The following is a 22548-nucleotide window of genomic DNA, read 5'->3' on the forward strand; positions in this document are numbered from 1 at the left end:
GCGGCTGAGGGGAGCTGCTTCCGCCTGGCTGCCGCCTGCGGCCCAACCGCCGGCCGCGCGACGCCGTTGCCGAGGAGACGGCGGCGACAATGGCGGGCGCGGCTGCGGGCGGCGCTGCGGCAGCGGGGCTCTCCCGGGGCCGTGCTTCGCCAGGTGAGTGCCTAGTGGCCGTGGTGGGCAGCCGCAGCCCGCCGGGCCGGCCGGTGCCAGGGAGGCCGGGAGAGGCGGCCCTCGCCAGCTGCTGCGGAGGTTTCGGGGTAGAGATGGCGGTTGGTGAGGGGAGGGGGCACAGCAGGAGCGGCGCCGCAGAGCTGCTGTGCTTCTGATTCCGAACGTAAATACTGCACGGTAGACATCAGCACCCCCTCCCCCCACCCTCCCTTTCTGCACGGTCGGACGAGCAAGTCCTTACCACGTAAATGCAGGGCGGGTCAGCACCAGTTCTTCAACGTGTGCCTTTCCCAGCAGTTTTGCTCCGACTGAAACTGGTCTCCTGTACAGGCCACCCGTTCCTCTGAGGTGCAGCCCAAGAAAAATCAACTGACACAGCGACGGGACAAGAGAGGATGAATTTAAAATAAAAGAGGGAAGATTTGGATTAGATACAAGGAAGAAATTTTTTATAGCGATAGTGGAGAAGCACTGGCCCAGGCTGCCCAGAGAACTGGTAGCAGCCCCATCTCTGGAAACATCCCGGGTCAGGGTGGATGGGGCTCTGAGCAGCCCGATGCAGCTGAAGATGTCCCTGCTCACTGCAGGACAGGTTGGACTAAGTGACCTTTAAAGGCCCCTTCCCACCCAAACCATTCTATGAACACCAGATTTATTCCTTACCTGCCTTCTCAGCACTTCAGAGGCAATGGAAATGGTTCCTTGCTCCTGGATGCAGTAGCTCACCTTTCATCAACTCCCCAACAGTCTAGGGGCTTGCAGGGAACCCAAGCTCTCCTCCCAGCTGAGGAGCAGCCTCCTCCCAGCCCCTGTCCCCACCAGCTATTGCTCATACACCTGATGGCCAGGTGCTGGCTGTCCCTAGGGCTATCTGCTGCTGGCCACTTGGATTCCATTCCAGTTTGCACGAACACTAAAGTGACTAGAAATTGCAAGGCAAGCTAAAGACAAAAGAATTTTCTTTGCAATGTTCAGGACTGGACCCATTTTCTTTGGGCTGTCTCAACATGAGATGGAAACCTGCTCAATTCTGACACAGAGTACAGATACACAACCATTGTTCAGTGCTGAGCTATGCCTCAGCCCAAGGCAAAACATTTCTTGAGAATTAACTTCAAAAAGAGATGATCCAGCATTATAGGCTACTCAGTATACTGGGATTCAGCTTTGGGAGGGTATGAAACAGTCACAGCCTGAAATCCAGTGCTATTATTTTTATAAGGCTGTAAATACAGTGCGGCACTGTTGCCATATTGGTTTCTTTTATACCAGCACACAGGGATCATGCTTATCTCTATGGCCAGCATGCAAGCAGATTAAATTTAGAAGGTGCTAAGCTATTTTCTCTCATTAAAGATAAAACACATGAAAATTTTGTTTACTGCTTCATGAATAGTGATAATTAAAGGGATGTTTTTAACTTGAAATACTGAAACTGAGACATGCTGAAAACTTTCAGAAAGAAGTAATAAGTGCTTCTAGCAACAGTGGGTGCCAGGCTTCAACCAAGAGTCAGCAAGTGAGACTGCTGGCCACCAGACCTTTTCTCTCTACCAGTGTGCCTCAATCACACCTTGGAAAGCTTTGTGAGAAAACAAGAATCTGGTTAAAACAATTGTCTTAATACCAAGTGTACCAGGGAAAGGATTGATCTGAATTTGAAATGAATTCATACTCTCAACCAAAATGATGGTGCAAGCTGGCAGGATGAAGGTAGCAATTCTGTTGATGTTTGTCAACAAAAAAATGGTACTAAGCAGATATTACAAGCTTGGGATTTATGACTATAGCTTCATGAAGACCTCCCCAGGGTATGGCTACCTCACAGCCACATTAACTTATTTTCCATTAAAAAATCCCTTGCAGGTTAAATCCTCTGTGAAGTATAGTTGATAGCATTTATTTAATGAAAAATTGCAGGATGCTGCCGTTACATTTTCATTATAGAAACCTGTTTCAGTTGTTTGTAACTTTACCCAAATCTGGGTAGAGTTTTCTGTTTTACATTGACTCTGTTACTGTAGGAGCTTCTAATAAAACTTGATCCAATCACTTTCAAGGAATACTGCAAAGAAATACTAACTGTGGCAGATAAGATGTGGTTGTTTTCCCATGAATTGTTGGTTCTTAGTGCTTTGAAGCAAAGACTTTAAACTTGGTAGGACCTCACTGGTGGTTGAATTGAGATAGCAGCACCAACATTGTGAGGAAAATAATTTCACTCACTGTTTATGGAAATAATTTTGTTACTGCATGTGAAGTATTAAAAGAATGCCATGATAAGCACCTCAAAAGCATCACAAATGAGCAGGCTGAACTGGGGATGAAATTGTAATGGAGTGTAATACTTTATGCTGCGAGCAAACAGGTAAGCGTACAGTAGGATGTCCTGTCAGTCTCAGGTCCTGAACGGGAGAAAGGTTGTAGAGAGCAAATAATATCTGATCATATACTTACTTCACTTCGATTTCAGACTTGTTTTGCAAGTGTGTTGTCTTAACCACTGAAAAACATGGCATTCTGGGATGCACTTATTCTTGAAATGCGTGTGCTTCAGCAACAATGTTCGTGGGAGAGCTCAAGCTCTTGTGCAGACATTGTTGCTGAAGCACACAGACTGTTCTGAAGCGCAAGCACTGTTTTGAATCTCAAAGATAATCCATAAAATAAGTCCAAATCCATATGCATTGAATATTAAGTCATTTTTTGCTTCCATTGAACGTTACTAACAGATTTTTACTAACTGCAATGCAGCTCATGTTCTGTAGCATCATTAATCTATTTCCATGAGGAATGTAGTTTCTTCAGTGTTCGCAGCTTCAGGGAGGAGAAGGGAAGGCAAGTTTTGATCCTGCATGAGTTCCCAAGAAAACACTGTGCAAAATCCAGGTGCAAGTAATGAATAACAATGGGAAGAAAGGATCCAGTTTTTGGAAGCAAACACAAGTTCCTTGCTGCTGCAAGGTAATGAGAAATGGAACAAGACTATGACAGAATATTTAAGTTTGTCAGATCCATCTAAATATCTTCAAAAACATTTCTTTTGCTGAGTTTTAGTGATATAAGTACTCTAAGAGCCTTTCCTGGAGTGGCTTCTTGCTGGTCCTCATCACAATTGCTGAGAAGCTTACACCATTTCTTCCCTGCATTCAAAAGGTGGGAGAAACTGCTTCTACAGAGGATTTGCCCAGAAATTACTTCCTAATGTTTCAGACTCTGAAAGCTGGACTCCACAGGGAACTCTAGTTTTCACTTCTACCATGGCATTACCCAGAAGGAGCCTGATTTCTCAACACTAAACTTTATAACTAGAGTGCTGCGATAGTAGTAATCCCTGTCAGTAGAGAAAAAATCCCTGTATTTATGCCCTTTCACAGGACAACATATCACAAGAAGCACAACATAATAGGGTTGAAAATAAACCACTGGCAACAGATTTAAGTTGTTGCTACTTAATAATTGTTCAATATAAGAGTATACTTTGCTTATGAACAGAATGAAGGTTGTGAAAGATCTGCACAGAAAAGAATTTAGCATTTAAGGAATGTCATGTTGAAATGAGAGAAAACCCTCAAACTGTGGGAGCAGCTGAACTATTCTGACCAGGTTTCACTGCAAAGAGAAAGGCTCTCTGAAACACTTCTGCAACTGAGCAACTTCTAGTATCAACACTATTCCAATAAAACATTATCTAGAGCTGGCAAAAACTGTTACAGTAACAACTTTACTAGTAAAGCATGAACATTTTGCAACATATCTCCTGGATAAAGCACTGGCTGGACAGGAGGACCCAGGGAGTAGTAGTCAATGGAGTTAAATCCAGTTGGCAGCTGGTCACTAGTGGTGTTCCTCCTAATGGGAGGAACAGTCCCCACTAGTGGGATCTGTGATGGGACCACTTCTTTTTAACATCTTGATTGATGACCCTGATTCAGACAGAGAGAGTGTCATCAGTAAGCTTGCAGATGATACCAAGTTAGGTGGCAGTGTTGATTTGAATGAGGGTAGAGAGGCTCTTCAGAGGGACTTAGGCCAGATCAATGGGCCAACATTGGTGGGATGAGTTTCAGCAAGGCCAAATGCCAGGTCCCGCACTTGGGTCACAACAACCCCAAGGAATGGCACAGGCTTGGGGCAGTGTGGCTGGAGAGCTGCCTGGCAGAAAGGGATCTGGGGGTTGTAATAGACAGGCAGCTGAATATGAGCCAGTAGTGTGCCCAGGTGTCCAAGAAGGCCAATGGCATCCTGGCTTGTATTAAAAATGCCATGGACAGCAAGAGCAGGGAGGTGATTGTCCCCTTGTACTTGGCTTTGATGAGGCCACACCTCGAATATTGTGTTCAGTTTTGGGCACTGCAGTACAAGAGAGATGTGGAGGTGCTGGAGCAGGTCCAGAGGAGGGCAACAAAGCTGGTGAAGGGCCTAGAGAATAAGTCTTATGAGGATCGACTGAGGGAGCTGGGGATGGTTAGTTTGAGTAAGAGGAGGCTGAGAGGAGACCTCATTGCTGGCTACAACTACCTGAAGGGACAGTGTGGAGGGGCTGCTGCTGGTCTCTTCTCACAGGCAATTGGAGACAGAACAACAGGGAATGGCTTCAAGCTGAGGCTGGGTAGGTTTAAATTGGACATTAGGAAAGAGTTTTTCATGGACAGAGTGGTCAGGCACTGGAATGAGCAGGCCACAGAACTTCAAAAGAAATGAAAGATGGTAGTTGAAGAAACAATAACTGGAATGTTGTACCTGTGGTACAAGAATTACCACTCTATCAATTCCCAACAGGATTAGTCTTCATGCCTTTTTTTCCTCTACTTTTCCTGCAGTCTTATCTCAGATTCCTTTTCCAGAATGGGAGATGTTGCCTTAAAAAGTCTGTTGGGATTGTACATCCTTCCACATCTCTCTCTTAAAACTCACTTTTTCCTGGACATCCACAAAGCACACAGCAGAAGCCTGGCAGATTGCTGAGTGGTCCCATTTACAGGCTATATTGCTAGTAAAGAAGCACCCCATAAACCCCAAGTATTCCCTAGCAGGATGCTGTTCCTCCACAATTTTCTGCTGTGTCCTATGTGCACACTACTGTTGAAGGACAGGCTGACCCAAGGCTTGCTAAAGCTGATAGAAGGCTTCCCATCCACTTAAGCAAGCTTCAGAAATAGTCTTAATTAACATCTGACCTGTGCTTGGCCCTCCATCCAGAAATGCTGAGACTAAAAGAGGCTGCAAATGCTAAAAAAAAAAACAAAAAAAAAAAACAAAAAAACAAAATTTGGGCTTGAGGCAAAGCTGGTTTTCTGCACTGAACTTTTCTCCAGAAGCATACATTACATCACCTAGGGAAGCTTTTCCAGGCCAGTGCCCTGCTGTCTGCACCTTTTTTCCCCCAAGGGTTTTGCTGCAGAGGAATGAGATTTATTCCTTTATGTCCATAGCCCAGAGAGAAGTTCATGTATTTGCTACCAAAATGCAGAAGGTGCTTGGGTAGTGACGAGTTGATGGCACTATTTATTTCATGTTTCAGCAAGTGCAGGGACACTGTGACTTGTGATTATTTTTTTTTTCTCTTTGAGTTAGTAAAATGGCAGATGATCACCTCCCCTTAGGCTTCCAAGTAAAGGTAGATTACAACAGTTCTGTGAACAGATAGCAGTTACCTTACAGTTTCTGAATTTTTGTCTTGAATGAGACTCCTTCAGAACAGTTTGAAGACTAGAAAGAACAATTTTGCAGGGTGATATGATGTGTTTGTATAGTGCCTGTAGAGTTGTACATACCAAATTAGACACATTCATTCGAAGTTTAGTGTGCTGACAAGTTGAAGTGGATATTTTCATGCCTTGACCAGAATTTGATTCCTGTTCTTGCTGGCATGCAATTACAATCTCATCTCTCAGCTTGTGTGTTTTCTTTTCTCTGCATGCAGAAATTGCTTTCCTGAAAAAAGCCTTCTTTTCTCATTCCAGGATGTTACCGGTAGATAACAGACTTCTAAACTTACAGATCTACAAACTTCTTCAGTGCGTTCATCAGAAAGACAAGAAGCAAATACAAAAGCTGGTCCAGAATGGATTGCCCAATCTCATTAATGCCACAGATCCCATGGAAGGATGTAGTGCCCTTCATTTGGCTTGCATTGAAAATGACACTGATATGTGCAGGTTCTTGCTGGAACAGGGAGCTCATCCAAATGTCCAGGACAAAATGGGATGTACTCCAGCAATGAAGGCAGCTGAGCTAGGCCATGAGTTGGTTTTGGATATACTAGCAGAAGCTAAAGCAGATATGACTGCTGTGGATAATGAAGGGAAAGGTAAGTAAAAGAACTGTATCAAACCAGAAATGCTATAGAATGACCTGTTTATTGTATTACACACTTATTGCCTAAGTTATGTCCAATTTGTAGAGAACAACAGTTTTTGAGTGTGATCCTTATATCTCAACAGAAGCTATTTGCCATAAGAGTTTGGATGAAAAAGACTCTCCCTGAAATGTCTAAACTTTTAAATCATAGGTCCATCCAGTAGACAGCTGAAAGGTAAATTGCAATTGAGAACCATGTTCCTCCCATGACCTGTCACGTATCAAATGCTGGTTTGGTCCCAGAGTTCAAAAGCTCTAACTTAGAAGTTGTTTTGCATGTATATACCCCAGGAGAAGTTAACTGGTCTCTACCCATTCAGCTGTGAAGCTTACAGCCTAATCACAGAATGGAAAGGATTAGAAGGTATTACTGGAGAACATATAGTCCAACTCCCACTGTTAAAGCAGGGTTACCCAGAGCATTTTGCCCTGTATCGTGTCTAGGCAGGTTTTGAATCTTTCTGGGTAAGGAGAGCCTACAACTTCTCTGGGCAGCCTGTTCCACTGCTTTCACCCTTGCAGGAAATACGTTTTCCCTGATGTTCAGACAGAACATGCTGTGTTCCAGTTTGTGCCCATTGTCCCAGTCCCATCAGTGGGCACCACAGTAAAGAATCTGGCCCCATCCTCTGAATCCCTGCCTTTTATATATTTATAAGTATTGATAAGATTCTCAGTCTTCTCTTATCCAGGCTAGCCCCAAGTCTTTCAGCCTTTCCTCTTAAGAGAGGTTTTCTAGTCTCCTCATCATCTTTGTAGCACTTCAGTGGACTCTCTCCAGTATTTCCTTGTTTCTCTTGAACTGGGAAGCCCAGAACTGAGCCCAGTACTCCAGATGTGGCCTCACTAGGGCAGAGTAAAGGGGGAAGAGGAGAACCTCCCTCAACCTGCTGGCCACACTCTTCTTAATGCACCCGCAATACACCACTAGCCTTCTTGGCTGCAAGGTCACACTGCTGGCTCATGGTGAACTTATTTTCCACATAAGCAACTTAACAAGTAATCTTTTTAATAATTGAGTGTTGGCCCATAACTCCTGCTGGTTTTCTTTGCAGGTATTTTGTTTTACTGCCTTTTACCTACAAGGCGGCACTACCACTGCACACAGATTGCTTTGGATAATGGTGCAGATGCTAACAACTGTGCTGCTGATGGGAAGCCTGTGTTTCTACAAGCTTGTGAAGAAGCTCACGAAATTAAAGAAATATGTCTGAATTTCTTGGAAAGAGGAGCAAATCCCAATGCGAGAAACCCAGTATGAATATTTCTGTAACTAAGAAACGAGACTATAGAATAGTTACTAGGCAACTAGAGTATATGACATGTTTCACATGAACAAGTACTTAACTCTGTGGCCATGCCTTTCCCCCTCTTCTGTACCACCTGGTTTTTTTGCAGGAGCAAAGCCTTCTGCTTGAACCAGGTATCATGATTCAGGTTTTTGTAGATTAAAGTGCACATATTTTACAAGCCAGGTGTAACTGGGCCAGCTCTTTGAAGTTGCAGTTGAGTGCAGTTCAGTGGAGCAATGCTTATTTGTACTTTTCCTAGGTGCATCCTAGTTTTTTCAGGGTTGAAATACTATTCACTAAAAGGTGAGTCCAGCAAGGAAAATCAAGGCAAGGGTGAGGCATAAGAAATTATTTTTCTCTTTGAATGCCTTTATAATTTATTTACTTCTTTAACAAAGACCTGAGGAATGGAAGCTCTGTGCTGTTAATCAAGTCAAGGACTTCATGTTTTGCCCTTAAAGCTACCTGCAGCTTTTGTCCTAGTTTTGCTGCATTCTTCCTAGTTTGCAGCTATAGCAAACTCCACGTTTGGACATCCTAATCCCATCCTCTTGTGTGTGTGTCTGTTCATGCACTCATTGCACCTGCAATATGAGAAAACTGCATTTTTGAGGTACTATAATGGGTACATACCTGGTCACATAATGGAAATCTTTTGCTAGGTCTAGAGAAAGGTATCAAGCAAGAAAGTATGGTTCAGCAGAACAACATCCACAGCTTATTGTTCTCTCTGCCCTCTTGGGGAGTAGGAAAAAGGGTACTTTAAGTGATACTGTGGGCCAACAAGCCCAAGATGTGCTCTATTCTTGGGAATAGGTCTACCAAAGTCAGCCTTTATAAAGAAAATAGGCACTGCTAATCACAAAGATACACTATTACCCAGAAAAAGACATAACATTAATGTACTAGACTGAATTTTCCTCACAGAATGGTAGTGAAATTCCCCAGTTGCTCTGCCTTCTCCTAGCACTCCTCCTTATGCTCCTGCATGAAAGAATTGGCATTTTGTGTTACATTTTGTAAATGTGCGTGGCAGCATGCACACAAATAAATAATTCCTTAGCTAAGGAATTGGTTTGAGGGGACTCAAGTTACTAATGTATTTGGGTGGAGAGGATTTGGCTACTCATCTTTTAGCAGCATTGTGACTAGATTCTTAAAGCTTATCTTCAAGTGCCTTTGAAACATTAAACTTGTCTCCTTTTTCTTGGTAATACCTAAAAAGAAGACCTTCAGTTTTATGCCACCTGGCAACACTCAGATAATACTGTTTGAAGATGAATTAGCATTCAAATCAAACTCTGAATAGTTTTTTTGCTGCCTTGCAGGCTACAGGCCGCACAGCCCTAATGGAAGCTGCAAGAGAAGGTGTTCTTGAGCTGGTGCGTGGGCTGCTTGAGAGAGGAGTTGATGTTAATCTGTTTGATCTTGAAAGACACAGTGCTGCACATTTTGCTGCCAAAGGAGGCTTTTTTGAGGTATCATCTCAGTGTTGAGGTTAAAGCATTGGTGTTTGCAGCCAAACCTGGAGTGTTTTTTCTTTGTTTGTTTGGAGTTGGGTGGTTTGGGTTGAGTTTTTGAGTCCATTACCTCAGCTCATCAAAGCATAATGATAGCAGTCAAGAACAGCTTTCTAGGTATATCAAAGGGAATCTATCAGTGCTAGATTCTCTCACAATTGCAAAGCCTTTTTTGCCAAGGTACCTCTGAGCATATGTGCTGGTGTGGCTGGCTGGTGTGAACAGCTCTGTTGGAGAACTTGTCAATGTGCAGCATGTCACAGTGGCGTAACTTGGATGGAACACTGCCCTAATAAGGGCAGATGCAAACAGCTTCCTTATCTTCCATCTTCTACATACATATAAGATTATGCAGCTTTCATTGTGCATACAATGTCAGAGCTACTTCAAGTTGGTGGCATGCAGCAGGCTGACAGGAATGAAGACTTTCTTTGGTGTCTACAACTGAACAAGGTTTCTTTTTCCTGACTTCAGTAAGCACGGTACTACAGAAAATGTGAATGTTATGCATGCATCAGTGAGTTGAATATGGGGGAGAAATTCACTATATAAACTGAGAATATATGATATTGATGTTTATTTGTAAATCATTCTCACACTTCCCCATCTGAGGAAAGAGAAGATTTGGGGTGGTACTGCCTTTGTTTTTCTAGATTCTGCAGATAATTTCAGCTTATAATGGAGACTTGGGACTGATTGCTATGAATGGTAACACGCCACTTCATTATGCTGCAGAGGGAGGATTTGCAAACTGCTGCAAGTTTATAGGACAAAGAGGTACGTTACAAATAAGTTACTTTGCCCTTCTTCTGCTGAAGGAAAGATTTCACTTGGCATTTATAGAGGATTTGACTCTATGACATATCATATGACAAATGTAGTGCTCATTAAGAAGTGCCTAACAGAAGCTATTAAGATTTAGTTCTACTGAACTGGCTAAGATGAGATAAAACTTTTTTCTAAGAGAGAAGCAGAAATATCGTTGAGTTTGTGTAAGTTACAATCTGGCTGTATTAAGGGATTGTGTTGTTAGTTGTTTGTAGAAGGTTGCACTGATATGTGACTTATTTGTTTGCTAATGATTTTTAAAGAATTTAAACTAAGAAGGGAGATTCACAGTAGATACAAGGAAGACATTTTTTTTACAATGAGGCTGGTGAGACACTTGCACAAATTGGCCAGAGAGGTAGAAACTCCATCCCTAGAAACATTCAAGGTCAGGTTAGATGGGGCTCTGAGTGACCTGATCCAGGTGAAGATGTCCCTGCGTGCTACAGGGGGGTTGGAATTTTAAAAGATTCCTTCCAGCACAAACCATTCTATGATTTGATCAGATTATCTCAGTGTAGCTGTAAAGAAAACTTGGAGCCCCTGGGCACTGAAGCCTATTCCAAAGCAGCTATGATCACTACCTTAATCAAGTGATTATGGCACTTGAACCTCTGATTCAAAAGGACCATGCAAAATCCTGTGTTCTGTGCTTATGATTCAAGCATGTAGCTAGTGGTGCATTGCCAGATTGCAAAGTTAGGGTATAGAAAATGGAGTGATATTTTAATCTTACTCTGTTTCTCCTTAACTTTGCCCACTGCTTTAAGTAAAAATGAAAACTTTTCACTGAACTTCTGCATGTCTGTACATATTAATGAATGGACAGATAAGAGGAGCATAGATTGCCCAATGAACCTTCCTCTGAGAGTCAAATATAGACAATGTGGCTAACCTTCCAGTCTAGGATCAAAGGTTCAGTTCCATTTCCTATTGCTGCTTATAGATAAGGCAGTGTAAAGCTGTCAACTTGTGACAATTACTGGCATGTATATTGCAAGTGTCTTAGGTTATGTAACTGGGAGTTCCACTGCATTATCAGTGTACAATACTATGATGATTTGATGCTGATGATGCTGCTGATGATAATTGTGTTTCTATTTTTAGGCTGTGATCCTACATGGAAGAACTTGTTAACAAAGACGCCAAGAGCTGTTGCCAAGGAAGGTGGTTTTAAAGCAGCAGCAGCAGAATTGCGTAAAATTGAAAATGCCTTTAAAAAGCAGTCCAAGCCTGAAGCTAAAGAGGACAACCCACGCTGGGCAATGAGGCTCTATGACTGGTCCTTAGAGCACCAGGCTGCCCTCCGCAAGGCATTTGAGGCTGTCGACCAGGGAGATGGGACAGTAACTAAAGAGGATTTTATAGCAGTTATCCAGAAGAATTGTGCCTTTGTGGACGTTGAACAAATAGAAACCGTTGCTGAAATGCATGAAAGTTCTCACCCTGAGGGAATTGAAGTTGACAAATTCTTCAAAGGGTCTGTCTACCTGCAGAAAAGCTGTCTTATAACGGCCTTTGCTCCCAAAGGGAAGAAGAAGAAGAAAGGGAAGAAACAAAGAGGCAAAAAAGGCACTGCCTTGCCCATTTGTGTTGTTCCAGAAAGCACATGTCCACGTAGGGAAGATGGCTTCCCAGTGTACATGATTGAGGCTGTTCAGGACACTGCTGATAGCTACCATTTTAACCAAGACCACCCATCTGTACATCCTGTGCATGATGACCGTGCGTGGTACATAGATGAGCCAAGGAAAATGTACATGAATATTAACTACCTCGTTAGAGCAGGAGACATCCTGTCTCTACAGAAAGCATTTGAGGAGGGTGTGCCAGTAGACATAAAAGATAAATATTACAAAACACCTTTGATGGCTGCATGTGCAAGTGGGAACAGAGAAATTGTGCAGTATCTTCTGGAAAAGGGGTAAGATCTTTTCAGAGAATTAGAGAATTTTTTTAATTGATGCTTTGGAAGGGCTTTCAAAAACATACATTCCCATTAAATACTTGGAAGCAGCAGACCATGATGTGCATAATATTTGGTATTAAAGTTAGTTCCATAAGTTCCTGAATTAGAAGGTTAGTTTATTATTTTCACGTTTTAGTAGCAGGAAAATGGAAACATCCAGGAGGTAAATTTTCTAGGCCTGACATTTTTAGTACCTAGGCTATTAATATTCTGGTCAGAAGCAGAGTGCCTACAAAACTAGTCTATTGGACCTGCAGTTAGTTCGTGCCAATGTCTCAAAAAAATAACTCTTAAAACAAGATAAATGATTTTGGGGAAATCTGGCTCAAGTGATTTGCATGAAATCATCAAGGCAATCCTTTACTTCCCTGTTCCACATGCCAGGGCCTTTGCATTCAAATGATTTAGGGGGATAAGCCTTATAATGACTTTCCTCCTCAGCCTCAGCTGGCTGAGGCAGCAGGATTTACAACAGAAGCACGTGCTACTGTGTAGTCTGTTCCTCATTTTAGAACTGCTTCAGCAATTTTATAGCTTGCAGACACTTGTGGAAAATCTCAGTGACAGCTTAAAAATGAAACCAATGTAAGGTTCAGTCGTACTTACGTAACAGCAGTCTTTTCTTTTCTCTTTGACTGCTGTAGTCCTCCACTCATTAACATAAGCACTTAAATGAAGATTTTTCTAAAGCCTTTGGATTAGCTTTGTTCTACCTATAGCTAAAATTCGTTTTAACATCCCTTTCTCAGGATAACTGGCTGTAGCCATTGCTTCACTTCCTGCAAAGACTTAACAACACATGAATCTTTACACACCCTGGTAATTACACTGACGTTCCTGGAGCACAGGGGAAGTTGTGTAAATGTGTATATTCAGGTCGTCCAGAGATAAGGATGCAAGAGTTGGCAAAGCAAGTTAATCTCTGCTGCTTTCATCAAGTCTCACTAGGCAGCACTTGAGTCATGTACTATATTTAGGACCTAGAAGTATAGTTTTAACAAATAGTACCAATTTTGAGATGTTTAAATTGACAGAAATCAGGAAGTAGAGAGGAGTTATTAGTACAGTGTTTGGCTTTGCATCTTTCAACAGAGTGAACTTTGAAATGCTTTCAGTTTGGCTTGTGAGTTCAAATACCTGTTACAGTATAACCTTTTCAGTGTGGTAACACAAATTCATTTTTAATAGAAAACAAAGCATTTATCTAGAGCTATAGCAAATGCTGAAGTTTAAACATAACTTGATGGTAGCTACTTTCAATCTTGTTCTTGAAAGACTCGGAAGTACATTAATTTGGGGCTAAAGGCAAATTCAATACTTGTTCAAGAGAAAATGATGAATGTTTTTTTAAATGTGCCCTCTGTTCCCTTTGATTGATTTGTTACTGATAGAATGTAATTAGCAAGAAGGATTCAGAGGCAGACAGGCATGAAGGCTTGGTTCACAGCAAAAGTGGAATAACTGGAATAGCTTATTTTAATGAGAAATATAAAGAAAATTAAATCTGTATGAATAAACCATAATGGCTAAGTAACTGAAAGATAACAAAGGTAAAACTGGTAGGTCAGGAGAATTTACAGTTATAAAATCTTAACCAAAGGTATAATTCTTAAAAAAAAACCAAACAAACACAAATATTTAAACAAGAAGAACAGATAAATCTTCTCTCTTGATCTCAAGTTAAATTTTAGCCATCTGACCTGAAGAGCAAAAACACTGTCCCTGGAAGCAGCTTCCTTCATAATTTTAATTCCTTTTCCGTGTCTTTTTGGGAAAACATCAGCCCTTTGTCCCTAGATTAAATAGGACAATAACCCTAATTTCAAGACATTGCAGGATCTTTAGGCTGTCATAAATAGCATGCAGATAATTGACTCTGGGTACTCAAGATTCTCCTCATAAGGTTTTGATCCCTTCTGAACCCACTTATGGCACTGGTGGGAGGTTGCAGATCTGGGCATGCTCATGGACTGTGCTTTCTTTGTACCTGATTTCTTCCCTTTAACACCATTAATGTGTGTCAGTGGCTTTCATTCCCCAAGCCTTGCTTTTGCATGACCCCAGCCCAAAAGCTCACAAGGTAGCCAGCTGCTAAAGGGCTGATCATGCTTTTCTCTGTAAGTTTCATCCAGAGGCAGCACATTGCAAATATCTCCTGCCAACAGAGGCTTGCATCCCCAGTACATGCCAGTTTTAACCTGGGAGAAGAAACAGGTCTACCTCAGTGGCACAGTGGCTGCTTAGATGTTTCTAAGGCAGACCTTCTCTAATGCATTTGCAAATTGGACAATAGGCAATTTTGCCAAGTGTTTCAGAGCATCTGTTCTTTTCCCAGAAGCATTCTGTTTTCTGTTCCCAAGTCTGCATTTTGTCATCTTAGTCAAGCTGGAGTGCAAACACCACAGAATCACAGACTATATCTGATTGGAAGAGACCTCAAAGATCATCAAGTCCAACCTTTCCCAGCACAAAACCATGTCCCTAAGCATCAGGTCTGCACACTGCTTGAACTCCTGCACCACTGCCCTGGGCAGACCATTCCAATATTTGATAACCCTTTCTGTGAAGAAATACTTCCTAACATCCAGCCTAAACCTCCCCACATGCAGCTTGTAACCATTTCCTCTAGTCCTGTTGCTTGCCGTGAGGAAGAGACTGGCCCTCTCCTCACTCCAACCCCCATTCTGGTAGTTGTATGTGAGAGATAAAGTCTCCTTTCAGCATCTCCTTCTCCAGACTAAACAACTCCAGCTCTTTCAGATGCTCCTCAGAGGCCATGTGCTCCAGGCCCTTCATGAGCCTTGTTAACCTTCTCTGGAGATGCTCCACCAACTTGATATCCTTCCTAGAGTGAGTGGCCCAGAACTGAACACAATACTAAAGGTGTGGCCTCACCACTGCTGAGTACCTCCCTGTTCCTGCTGGAAGAATAAGCTGTTTGATTGTCCATTTCCCCCTATATCTTTGAAAACTTTTCACAGAACCATTTAGGTTGGAAAAGACTTCTAAGAGGTTGGAAAAGACTTTTAAGAGCGAGTCCAACTCTTAACCTACCACTGCCAAGACCACCATTAAACAATGTCTCTTAGCAGCACATCTTTTAAATCCCTCCAGGAATATTCAACCTAAACCTTCCCTGGTGCAACTTGAGGTGGGTTCTTCTCACCTGACCCACACTCCACATAGAAGACACCTTGTAGGTGAGGCCATCATGAGGGATATGATAACCACTGAGACGCATTCTTACAGCTAATATTTGCAATGAGCTATGTATCATGGTTTCAGAGTAGCAGTAGCCATATGAAAACACGCTGAATATGCCATTGCAGCGGGCAGCTAACATTGGTTGCACTTAGAGATGTGGATGGCAGAGTATCTATTAGCATCTGGCATAACTTCTCTTATTCTTTTGTAGGGCTGAAGTAAATGCAACAGACAATTTCATGTGGACTCCCCTCCACCATGCTTGCTACAATGGACACTTAGATATTGCTGAACTGTTAGTAAAGGCTGGAGCAGCTGTGGATGCACCTGCAGCAGGCAATGCAACCCCACTAATGAGAGCCATCGAAATCTGCAGATTGGATATAGTCTATTTTCTAATCAGTGCAGGTGCTGACATCCAAGTGGTCAACAGCAATGGTAAGTATCAACGTCTACCAAAAGGCCTTTTTCCTACTGGTTTTATTAAAACCCTCCAGGTTGCTGGAATACTTCAAAAACTGTTCTGAACTTATGATTGCTATCAGAATCAGGATGAAAGTGTGAGTTAGGTGCAATTAGTTTTACACCGTATGGAGTTAACTATTGTAAATATTCAGCTTTCTTGGGTTTTATGCATCTAGAAAAGAAACTAACATGATTAATTACAAGATTAAGGAGACTCATTCCTCACAAGATATATACAGAATTGTGAGTGGCTTAAAAAATATATATAAATCTTGTTATTAATATTATTTGATGAAAAATTAGATTTTAGTTGTGGCCGATGTGTACACTGCCATCCACTTAAATCACTTGGTTTTGTGCACAGGAGGCACTGGTTAAAAAATTTGCTGCTTGGCACACAGGAAAAAAACTTAACAGGAAAAGAAACTGATGCTGAGGTGTTACCTCCTCACAGCTGATCCCTCATTCAATTCTGTTTCCTCTATATTTGGAGTAAACAGTAACATTACATTTGAAGCCCTTGCTCAAACATAGAAAACATTATTGCTATGCAGTAAGACTTTCCTTCCCAAAATGCCTAGTAGGTGAAGTCCTGCTTGTAGGAGTGATGTGTTTTGCTTTTCTGTTATCATGTGGTGTTCCAATTCACATGGCAGTTTTATCTCACAACTAGTTTACAGCTATAGTGTCTCATCTCAAGATCCAGGGGAATTTTTCCTTTTTAGGCACTGAAGGTGTTCAGCATTGGTTAAGCCACTGGGCTTTCCTGCAAGGCACAGAGCAAGCACTGTAAGAGGCAGCTACTTACAATAACTCGGTCTGCATTCCTAACCTTGTACTGTGCCAGCCATCTCCTAGTGCTATATGCTGTCAGCTCTTAAAAATCAGAATTACACCCAGCGGGACCAGTATATTAAGCTGCAAATGTCAGGACATTAAGAGCAAAGCAACCACTCCGTGCACTCCTGCAACATTTGGTTTCAGTGTTTGTTTCTCCAAGCCCTTATTTCTGCAAGTAGTGCTGATAACTGCCAGCCCTTATGCTGGTGTCAGGCATGCTGCTGGCACACCAAATGGTTAACGAAACAGAGGCCAAATGAAATTCAGTTGAGTGTTGTGTCATTATCCAGTTGCAGTAACAACTATCAAGGATCATTTTCATGGCTCACACAGGTTATGGGGTTTGTTGTTTCCTTTTCTTTTTTTTTTCTTACATACAGGACAGAATGCCCTGGATATTGCTCAAGCCTTTGCAGATTCTAGAATAATTGAGCTGCTACAAAATGAACTGGAAAATTTGCCACAATTACCAGAGAAAAAAGATGCTGAGAAAGTAAAAGAGGTATGAGAGATGGTAACACAGGATTGAGTTGTTAATATTTAGTAGAGTGCTTCTTTACTTGCCATTCATGTCTCTCTAAAGCGATAAATTAGACAGTTTTGCATGTATTTTCAGAACCTAGGACTTGTTCTTGCCAGTACTCATACTTAGAATCATAGAATAGACTCATAGAATCAACCAGGTTGGAAGAGACCCTCCAAGATCATAGAAGTACAGAATCAACCGGGTTGGAAGAGACCTCCAAGATCATCCAGTCCAACCTAGCACCCAGCCCTATCCAATCAGCTAGACTATGGCACTAAGTGCCTCATCCAGTCTTTTCTTAAACACCTCCAGGATGGCGACTCCTTGTTTGTCGGCTGAAATTTTGACTTACCAATTGTATGAGCTTCATGTCTTCCCCAGTTCTACTTAAGAATTATATCCTATATTATTTACAGGACACAAAAATATTTCCTTTTCTTTTCCCTGATCCTCCTGAAATTTATGACCACGCAGCTCAAGTGAAGGACTGCTAACTGTAATTTCTTAAAGGGAGCACCTGTTCTTCACAGGATAAACCCAAGGCCTTTTGAATTAGTAGAAAGGTCTTTTTATTCTGCTAAAGGAACTCATTGAGGTGACAGCAGGCTTGCTGACTTCTCATTTCCCACCTCTTAACATATCCTTCCTCTTCTGCTGTTGACCCAAGCTCTGTTTCTCAAATCCCACACTGGTGTTTGGCTATTGTGTTTCTGAATGCCTTTCCTGAACCCCGCAGGAGCCTTGACTACCTTCATTGCCCCAGGTCCCAAGCTAACTTCAGCCTGTGGGACCACATCCTGCTTTACTTATTTGGGCTGGTGTACCAGTGGTACCTGTTATTCAGACCCAGGATACTATTTACAGAGAAAATGCAGTTGTACGTGCATGGCTGGAAGTGTCCTTTGGCAGCCTTGCCCTGGGCAGCACAGTAAATATTTCCCAGTAGTCAAATGTTGTTTTCCCCCTTTCAAAAGTGTTTTGATTGTCAGGGATAGTTTAGGACTTTAGCATACAGGAGGACAACAATTTTAAGCGTTTATTTATTCACCACCTGGCTCAGAATGGGGTCACCAGTGGTACTAAGTGATTGTACTGCAGCTAATGTTTTAGTGTCCAAGAAGGTCACTGATCCTCCACTTTTTAAAAAGTTTCTGGTTATTAAAATACATCAGTTTTAAGAAAAACAGAATCTAAAAGATTAAGAAAGATACACCCATAGTAAACAGACAGCAAGAGAAGTGTCAGAAGATGCCTCTGTGTAACTGGTAACTTCTTCTCTTTCAGCCTTCAAAGATTCTTCTGACAGATGTAGAGAAGTTCATTCTTGAAAAGACCACAGCTTCTCTTAAGGACAGTGTTATTTATCTGCACTCTCTGATAACCAGTGGTGCTACCAAGAGGGATGACATCACATTCAAACCCAGAAAAGTACGTATGGCAGCAAAACATAATCATGTTTTCATGGTGATTTAAAAGTAGACCTTGCTGTAGATCACAAACCAGAATAATTTGATGGGATGACCTCACAACCTAACTAGCTTATAGACAATGTGACACAGGCTAGAGATACTGCCACAGAGCCACGGTAAACTAGTGAGTTTGTATACAGTTCATCTATATATTTACACTTATACAAAACAAATTATCATGAAAATCAAATTATTAACAGGCTTTAAAAGTTGACCTGCAGTAAAACAAACATGGCTTGGTTTTATGCTGTGGATTTTTACATTCCTACACTCAAAGGATAGAAGCCCTTGTGTGTGGGACCAATACCAACTTCTAATTTGACTTTTCAGTTAGTTGTCACATGATTATTCGTCTCAGAGTTACTGAACTAAATAGATCAAAGTACACAAAATATTTATGTCCTAGAGTTAGAGTATTGAAAATAGATGATTTCTTTTTTTTATTATTAGAGACTTGTTAAGACTGATTCATAAATAACAGAGAAACAGAAAAAGATGAGCACAGAGAAGTAATTTTTTTTTCCTCCTTACAAAGGAAAAGAATCCAATTGCTAACTGATATGTTTTGTTTGGAGTTTGTTTACCATTTCCCTAACCCCAAACTAGTTTCTGCAATGATCTCGGAGAATAAGGTTACATTGCCTGTGACTCCACAGCCAATTACTGTTTTACACTCTGAGGGTCTTGAACCCGAGTCAGTCATTCTAAATAATTATCTTAGGATCTTCTTTCCCACATTATCCCTAATTTGACCCCACAGCATGTTATAGATTTGAACTGACAACAAGAAGATACTCTGTTTGTACACACACAGATTGCTGGGAGGCCCTATTAGTTTTATTCTGTGTCTCAGTATATAAAGGGATGCTAGAACAGAGACCTGTTTGGCTAATAATATCTCCTTAATCCTTCAGTTGCAGAATTTGCATCCAAATTAACTACAGATACCTTTATTTTCTAGGTTTGGGGCCCTGAAGCCGCAACAGAGGAGATCGTAAGGAAGCAGGAGCTGCTGCATGAACGCCTAACTCTTGGTGGCCATGCAGGAATCTCCGTGAAGCCTTTTGATAGAAAAAGTACAGAATAAGCACACCAGCTGGCAGAAGCTATTGAGCACATACGTTGAAGGGACACAGATTTAAAGGGCAGATTCTCTGTCAGGAACAATATATCTCTGTGATGATAAAAATTTGTATCAAGTGTTTCCTCTAGATTATGCTGCTTCCACAGAGTCTTTTGTGAAGGGCTTAGTATGGGGAAATGTTCCTCCTTGTGTGATTCTAAGTCTTGGAATGGGCTCAAGTGTACTTCAGGGAATGGCCACTGTTGTGACACACACATGTCCTTTGGCATTGTAAAGGTAAAGCTTTTGAGGCTATTCTGTACCCCAAGATAGAGCTCCTTCCTGGGAGGTCTAAGTGTTACCCTTTCTACTAAAAGGGTATTAAGTATAAAGATATGAAGATTTGTGTGTTAGGACCAGGGTGGGTCCTAAGATGGGTTCTGCTTGGCAGCACAAAGGTGAGTCTAATTTGGAGCTTCCAGAAGGCAGTAACAGGTGATAACTTTTGGGTAAGCAGAGGCTGGAAATACTAACAACACTTAGCTGAGAGAGGCATGAAGTGAGAGGGAATGCCATAAAATATATCTGAAGAAGCAAAACGCAGAGGGAAGTGTGCTGAAACTTGCTGTCTTTCACAGGATACAACAACATACAGACTACAGAAAAAAGGAGAAAACAGGACACATAAGTACTGCACAAGGTGTAAATAGCCTGTGGAACCCTCAGCCCCATTATCCTTGGACACTTAAAAATATTTACATAGATTATGAGAAGTGTCTAGTTAGCTAATGCAGAAGGGATTAAAATCCCTTGTGTTTCAGGACCTCAGCTAATCACTGTTGGCATAGGATAGAGATTCCTAGCAATGCTGTTCTCTGCCTGTGTGGCTGTTTGAGCTGATTTTCTGGCTCAGACATAGGGCAGAGGTGAACATTCCATGGGTAGGCCATATAGTGGCAACAATAGATAAGTTAATACAATTTCACTGAAGCGTCAAGAGCTTTATGTCTGGAAGCACAGCTTGTTCTTTCCCCTTGCTGGCTTCTGCTGCTTGAGCTGCGCCTGCCTGCTATCTTCCCCAGCTGCTGTTTTGGCTGCTGCTGCTTTTGCTGCTTCACCACCACTTGACCCCTTCCCCATCTCCCTTAAAGTTATTATATTTTTTAATCTAGTAGTTTATTTCTCTTTATACTGTTATACTTACACGATAAGAAATACAATTTCATCTTTCCCTGAGTTTAAAAAAAAAAATCTGTGCTGTGGTGAGTTTATTTCTCCCCAGGGGAGGGATCCACCCTAACCTGGGACAGCCTGATTCTCTGGTGTGGTGATGTGTGTGTCCCTTAGAAGAGAACACACTGACTTAGACAGACACTGTTGATTGAATCAACTTCTGGTTTGCTAGTACCCATTCTTCAAATTCATTTTAATGTTGTGTGAGATTTAAGAGCTGTCTGGCTCAAGAGCACAGCTACTGCTAGCTTTGGGGTTTTTTTCAAACATACTCTTCTCTTTCTAACTGTAAGTCTTGAACTCCAGAATGGGTTCTTTCCTCCTGGTTCATCATTTCTTGTAATAAGAACCAGCTTTTGTCCTTGCTGATGTGCGCGATAGAGCATTGCCATGCCTGGATTTGCCTGGGTATGAACAGGCAGAGCGGCTGTTGGAGAAAACCTGCGCGCTCACGTTCTTGAAGACACTGTCTCTGCCTGCATGATGCTGCGTGCAGCAATCCCTATTTAACTCAAGATACACATCCAAATGGAAGTGTGATACTTAGTAGATAGCCAAGAGAAATGCAAAGCAAGCAGATATATCTAGTGAGATACTGTTTGCAAATACCAGTACTGTGATTCTGTGATCATATTTTTTGTGTGATTGTGGTTGTGCATGAGTACTTTATGACAAGTTGCTTACACTGAGAAAATGTCCTGGTATTTTTAGCATTTTAATGGTTCAGGATAAAGAAGACTTCAGAGGCAAGTAAGATACCATTTCAAATTTCAGGTGTCTTGGAATTCTTAATATGAGCACATCATCTTTGCCTGCTGACAGCAAAAAACTTTTGCTGGCTGCAGATGATTGTAAATAACAAAGTAATAGTGTTAAAGTTGCTGAGTAACCTTTGAAACAGGTTTGGTGGTATTTTTTTGTGAGGTTTGGTTTTTTTTGTGGTGATTTTGCTGTTCTGTGTTTTGTTGTTTGGTTTGTTTTGTTTGTTTTGTTTTTCTTGGAAAAGAATGTTCTTAAAGGGCACTATTTTCCATTCCCATAGGAAATCCTTATGAGCATCATCTATGTGCTTTCATCCTAGTTAGAACAGGCTGCAGACTCTCACAGTCTTCACACATTGTCCCAAAAAGAGAGAGGGAAGAGTTGTGCCTCAGCTGTACTCAGACTAGAAAGAAATATTTGTGCTCCTTTGGCCTGCTGCCTTCTCCATAGCTCCCTGGTCTTCTCTGTAGCCAGCTGCCCGAAGAGTTGGCAGACTTATCTCATGAGTTACCACCCTGTCTCTCATCCAGCTCTCAGCCTGGGACTGTCCTGCAGGAGCACAGTGCAATTTGACAGAAGCGGTCAGACAAGCAGTTGTCATGCCTGATGTAAGGTTAGCCACTCAGTCATAAGCAGTTGTGAAGACAGCTCATTTTGTACATGAAGGACGTCATTATGCATGATTACCTCTGCAAGGGTATTTACAATATTTACAGCTATATACAGAAATATACAAGTTAAAAGTAAGACAGAAACACAACATTCCTCCCATAATTCAGAGTCCCCAGGAGGGGCTCCCAACCACCCTTCCATCTTATTTCCACCTCTCTACCTTATCCTAGA

At 41.8% G+C, this 22548-nt stretch overlaps 1 protein-coding gene across 3 annotated transcripts; it reads left to right on the forward strand.

Annotated features, from left to right (window-relative positions):
* The first annotated feature begins 82 nt into the window (after positions 1-82).
* ANKEF1 (ankyrin repeat and EF-hand domain containing 1) lies at positions 83-21897 on the forward strand. Of its 3 annotated transcripts, none has more exons than XM_064146117.1 (10): positions 83-153; positions 6138-6484; positions 7590-7789; positions 9155-9304; positions 10000-10123; positions 11282-12098; positions 15559-15785; positions 17033-17154; positions 18463-18606; positions 19609-21897. In XM_064146117.1, exons 2-10 carry the CDS (start codon positions 6139-6141, stop codon positions 19732-19734), a joined length of 2256 nt encoding a protein of 751 aa, XP_064002187.1. In that variant the 5' UTR covers positions 83-153; position 6138; the 3' UTR covers positions 19735-21897. The 3 variants fall into 3 exon arrangements, with proteins under 3 accessions (XP_064002187.1, XP_064002189.1, XP_064002190.1); XM_064146119.1 differs by having other exon boundaries at positions 11282-11654; XM_064146120.1 differs by lacking the exons at positions 83-153; positions 7590-7789 and having other exon boundaries at positions 6400-6484.
* The last annotated feature ends 651 nt before the right edge of the window (positions 21898-22548 follow it).

Source organism: Pogoniulus pusillus, chromosome 7, assembly GCF_015220805.1.
Source record: "Pogoniulus pusillus isolate bPogPus1 chromosome 7, bPogPus1.pri, whole genome shotgun sequence".
In the NCBI taxonomy this organism is placed as follows: Eukaryota; Metazoa; Chordata; class Aves; order Piciformes; family Lybiidae; genus Pogoniulus; species Pogoniulus pusillus.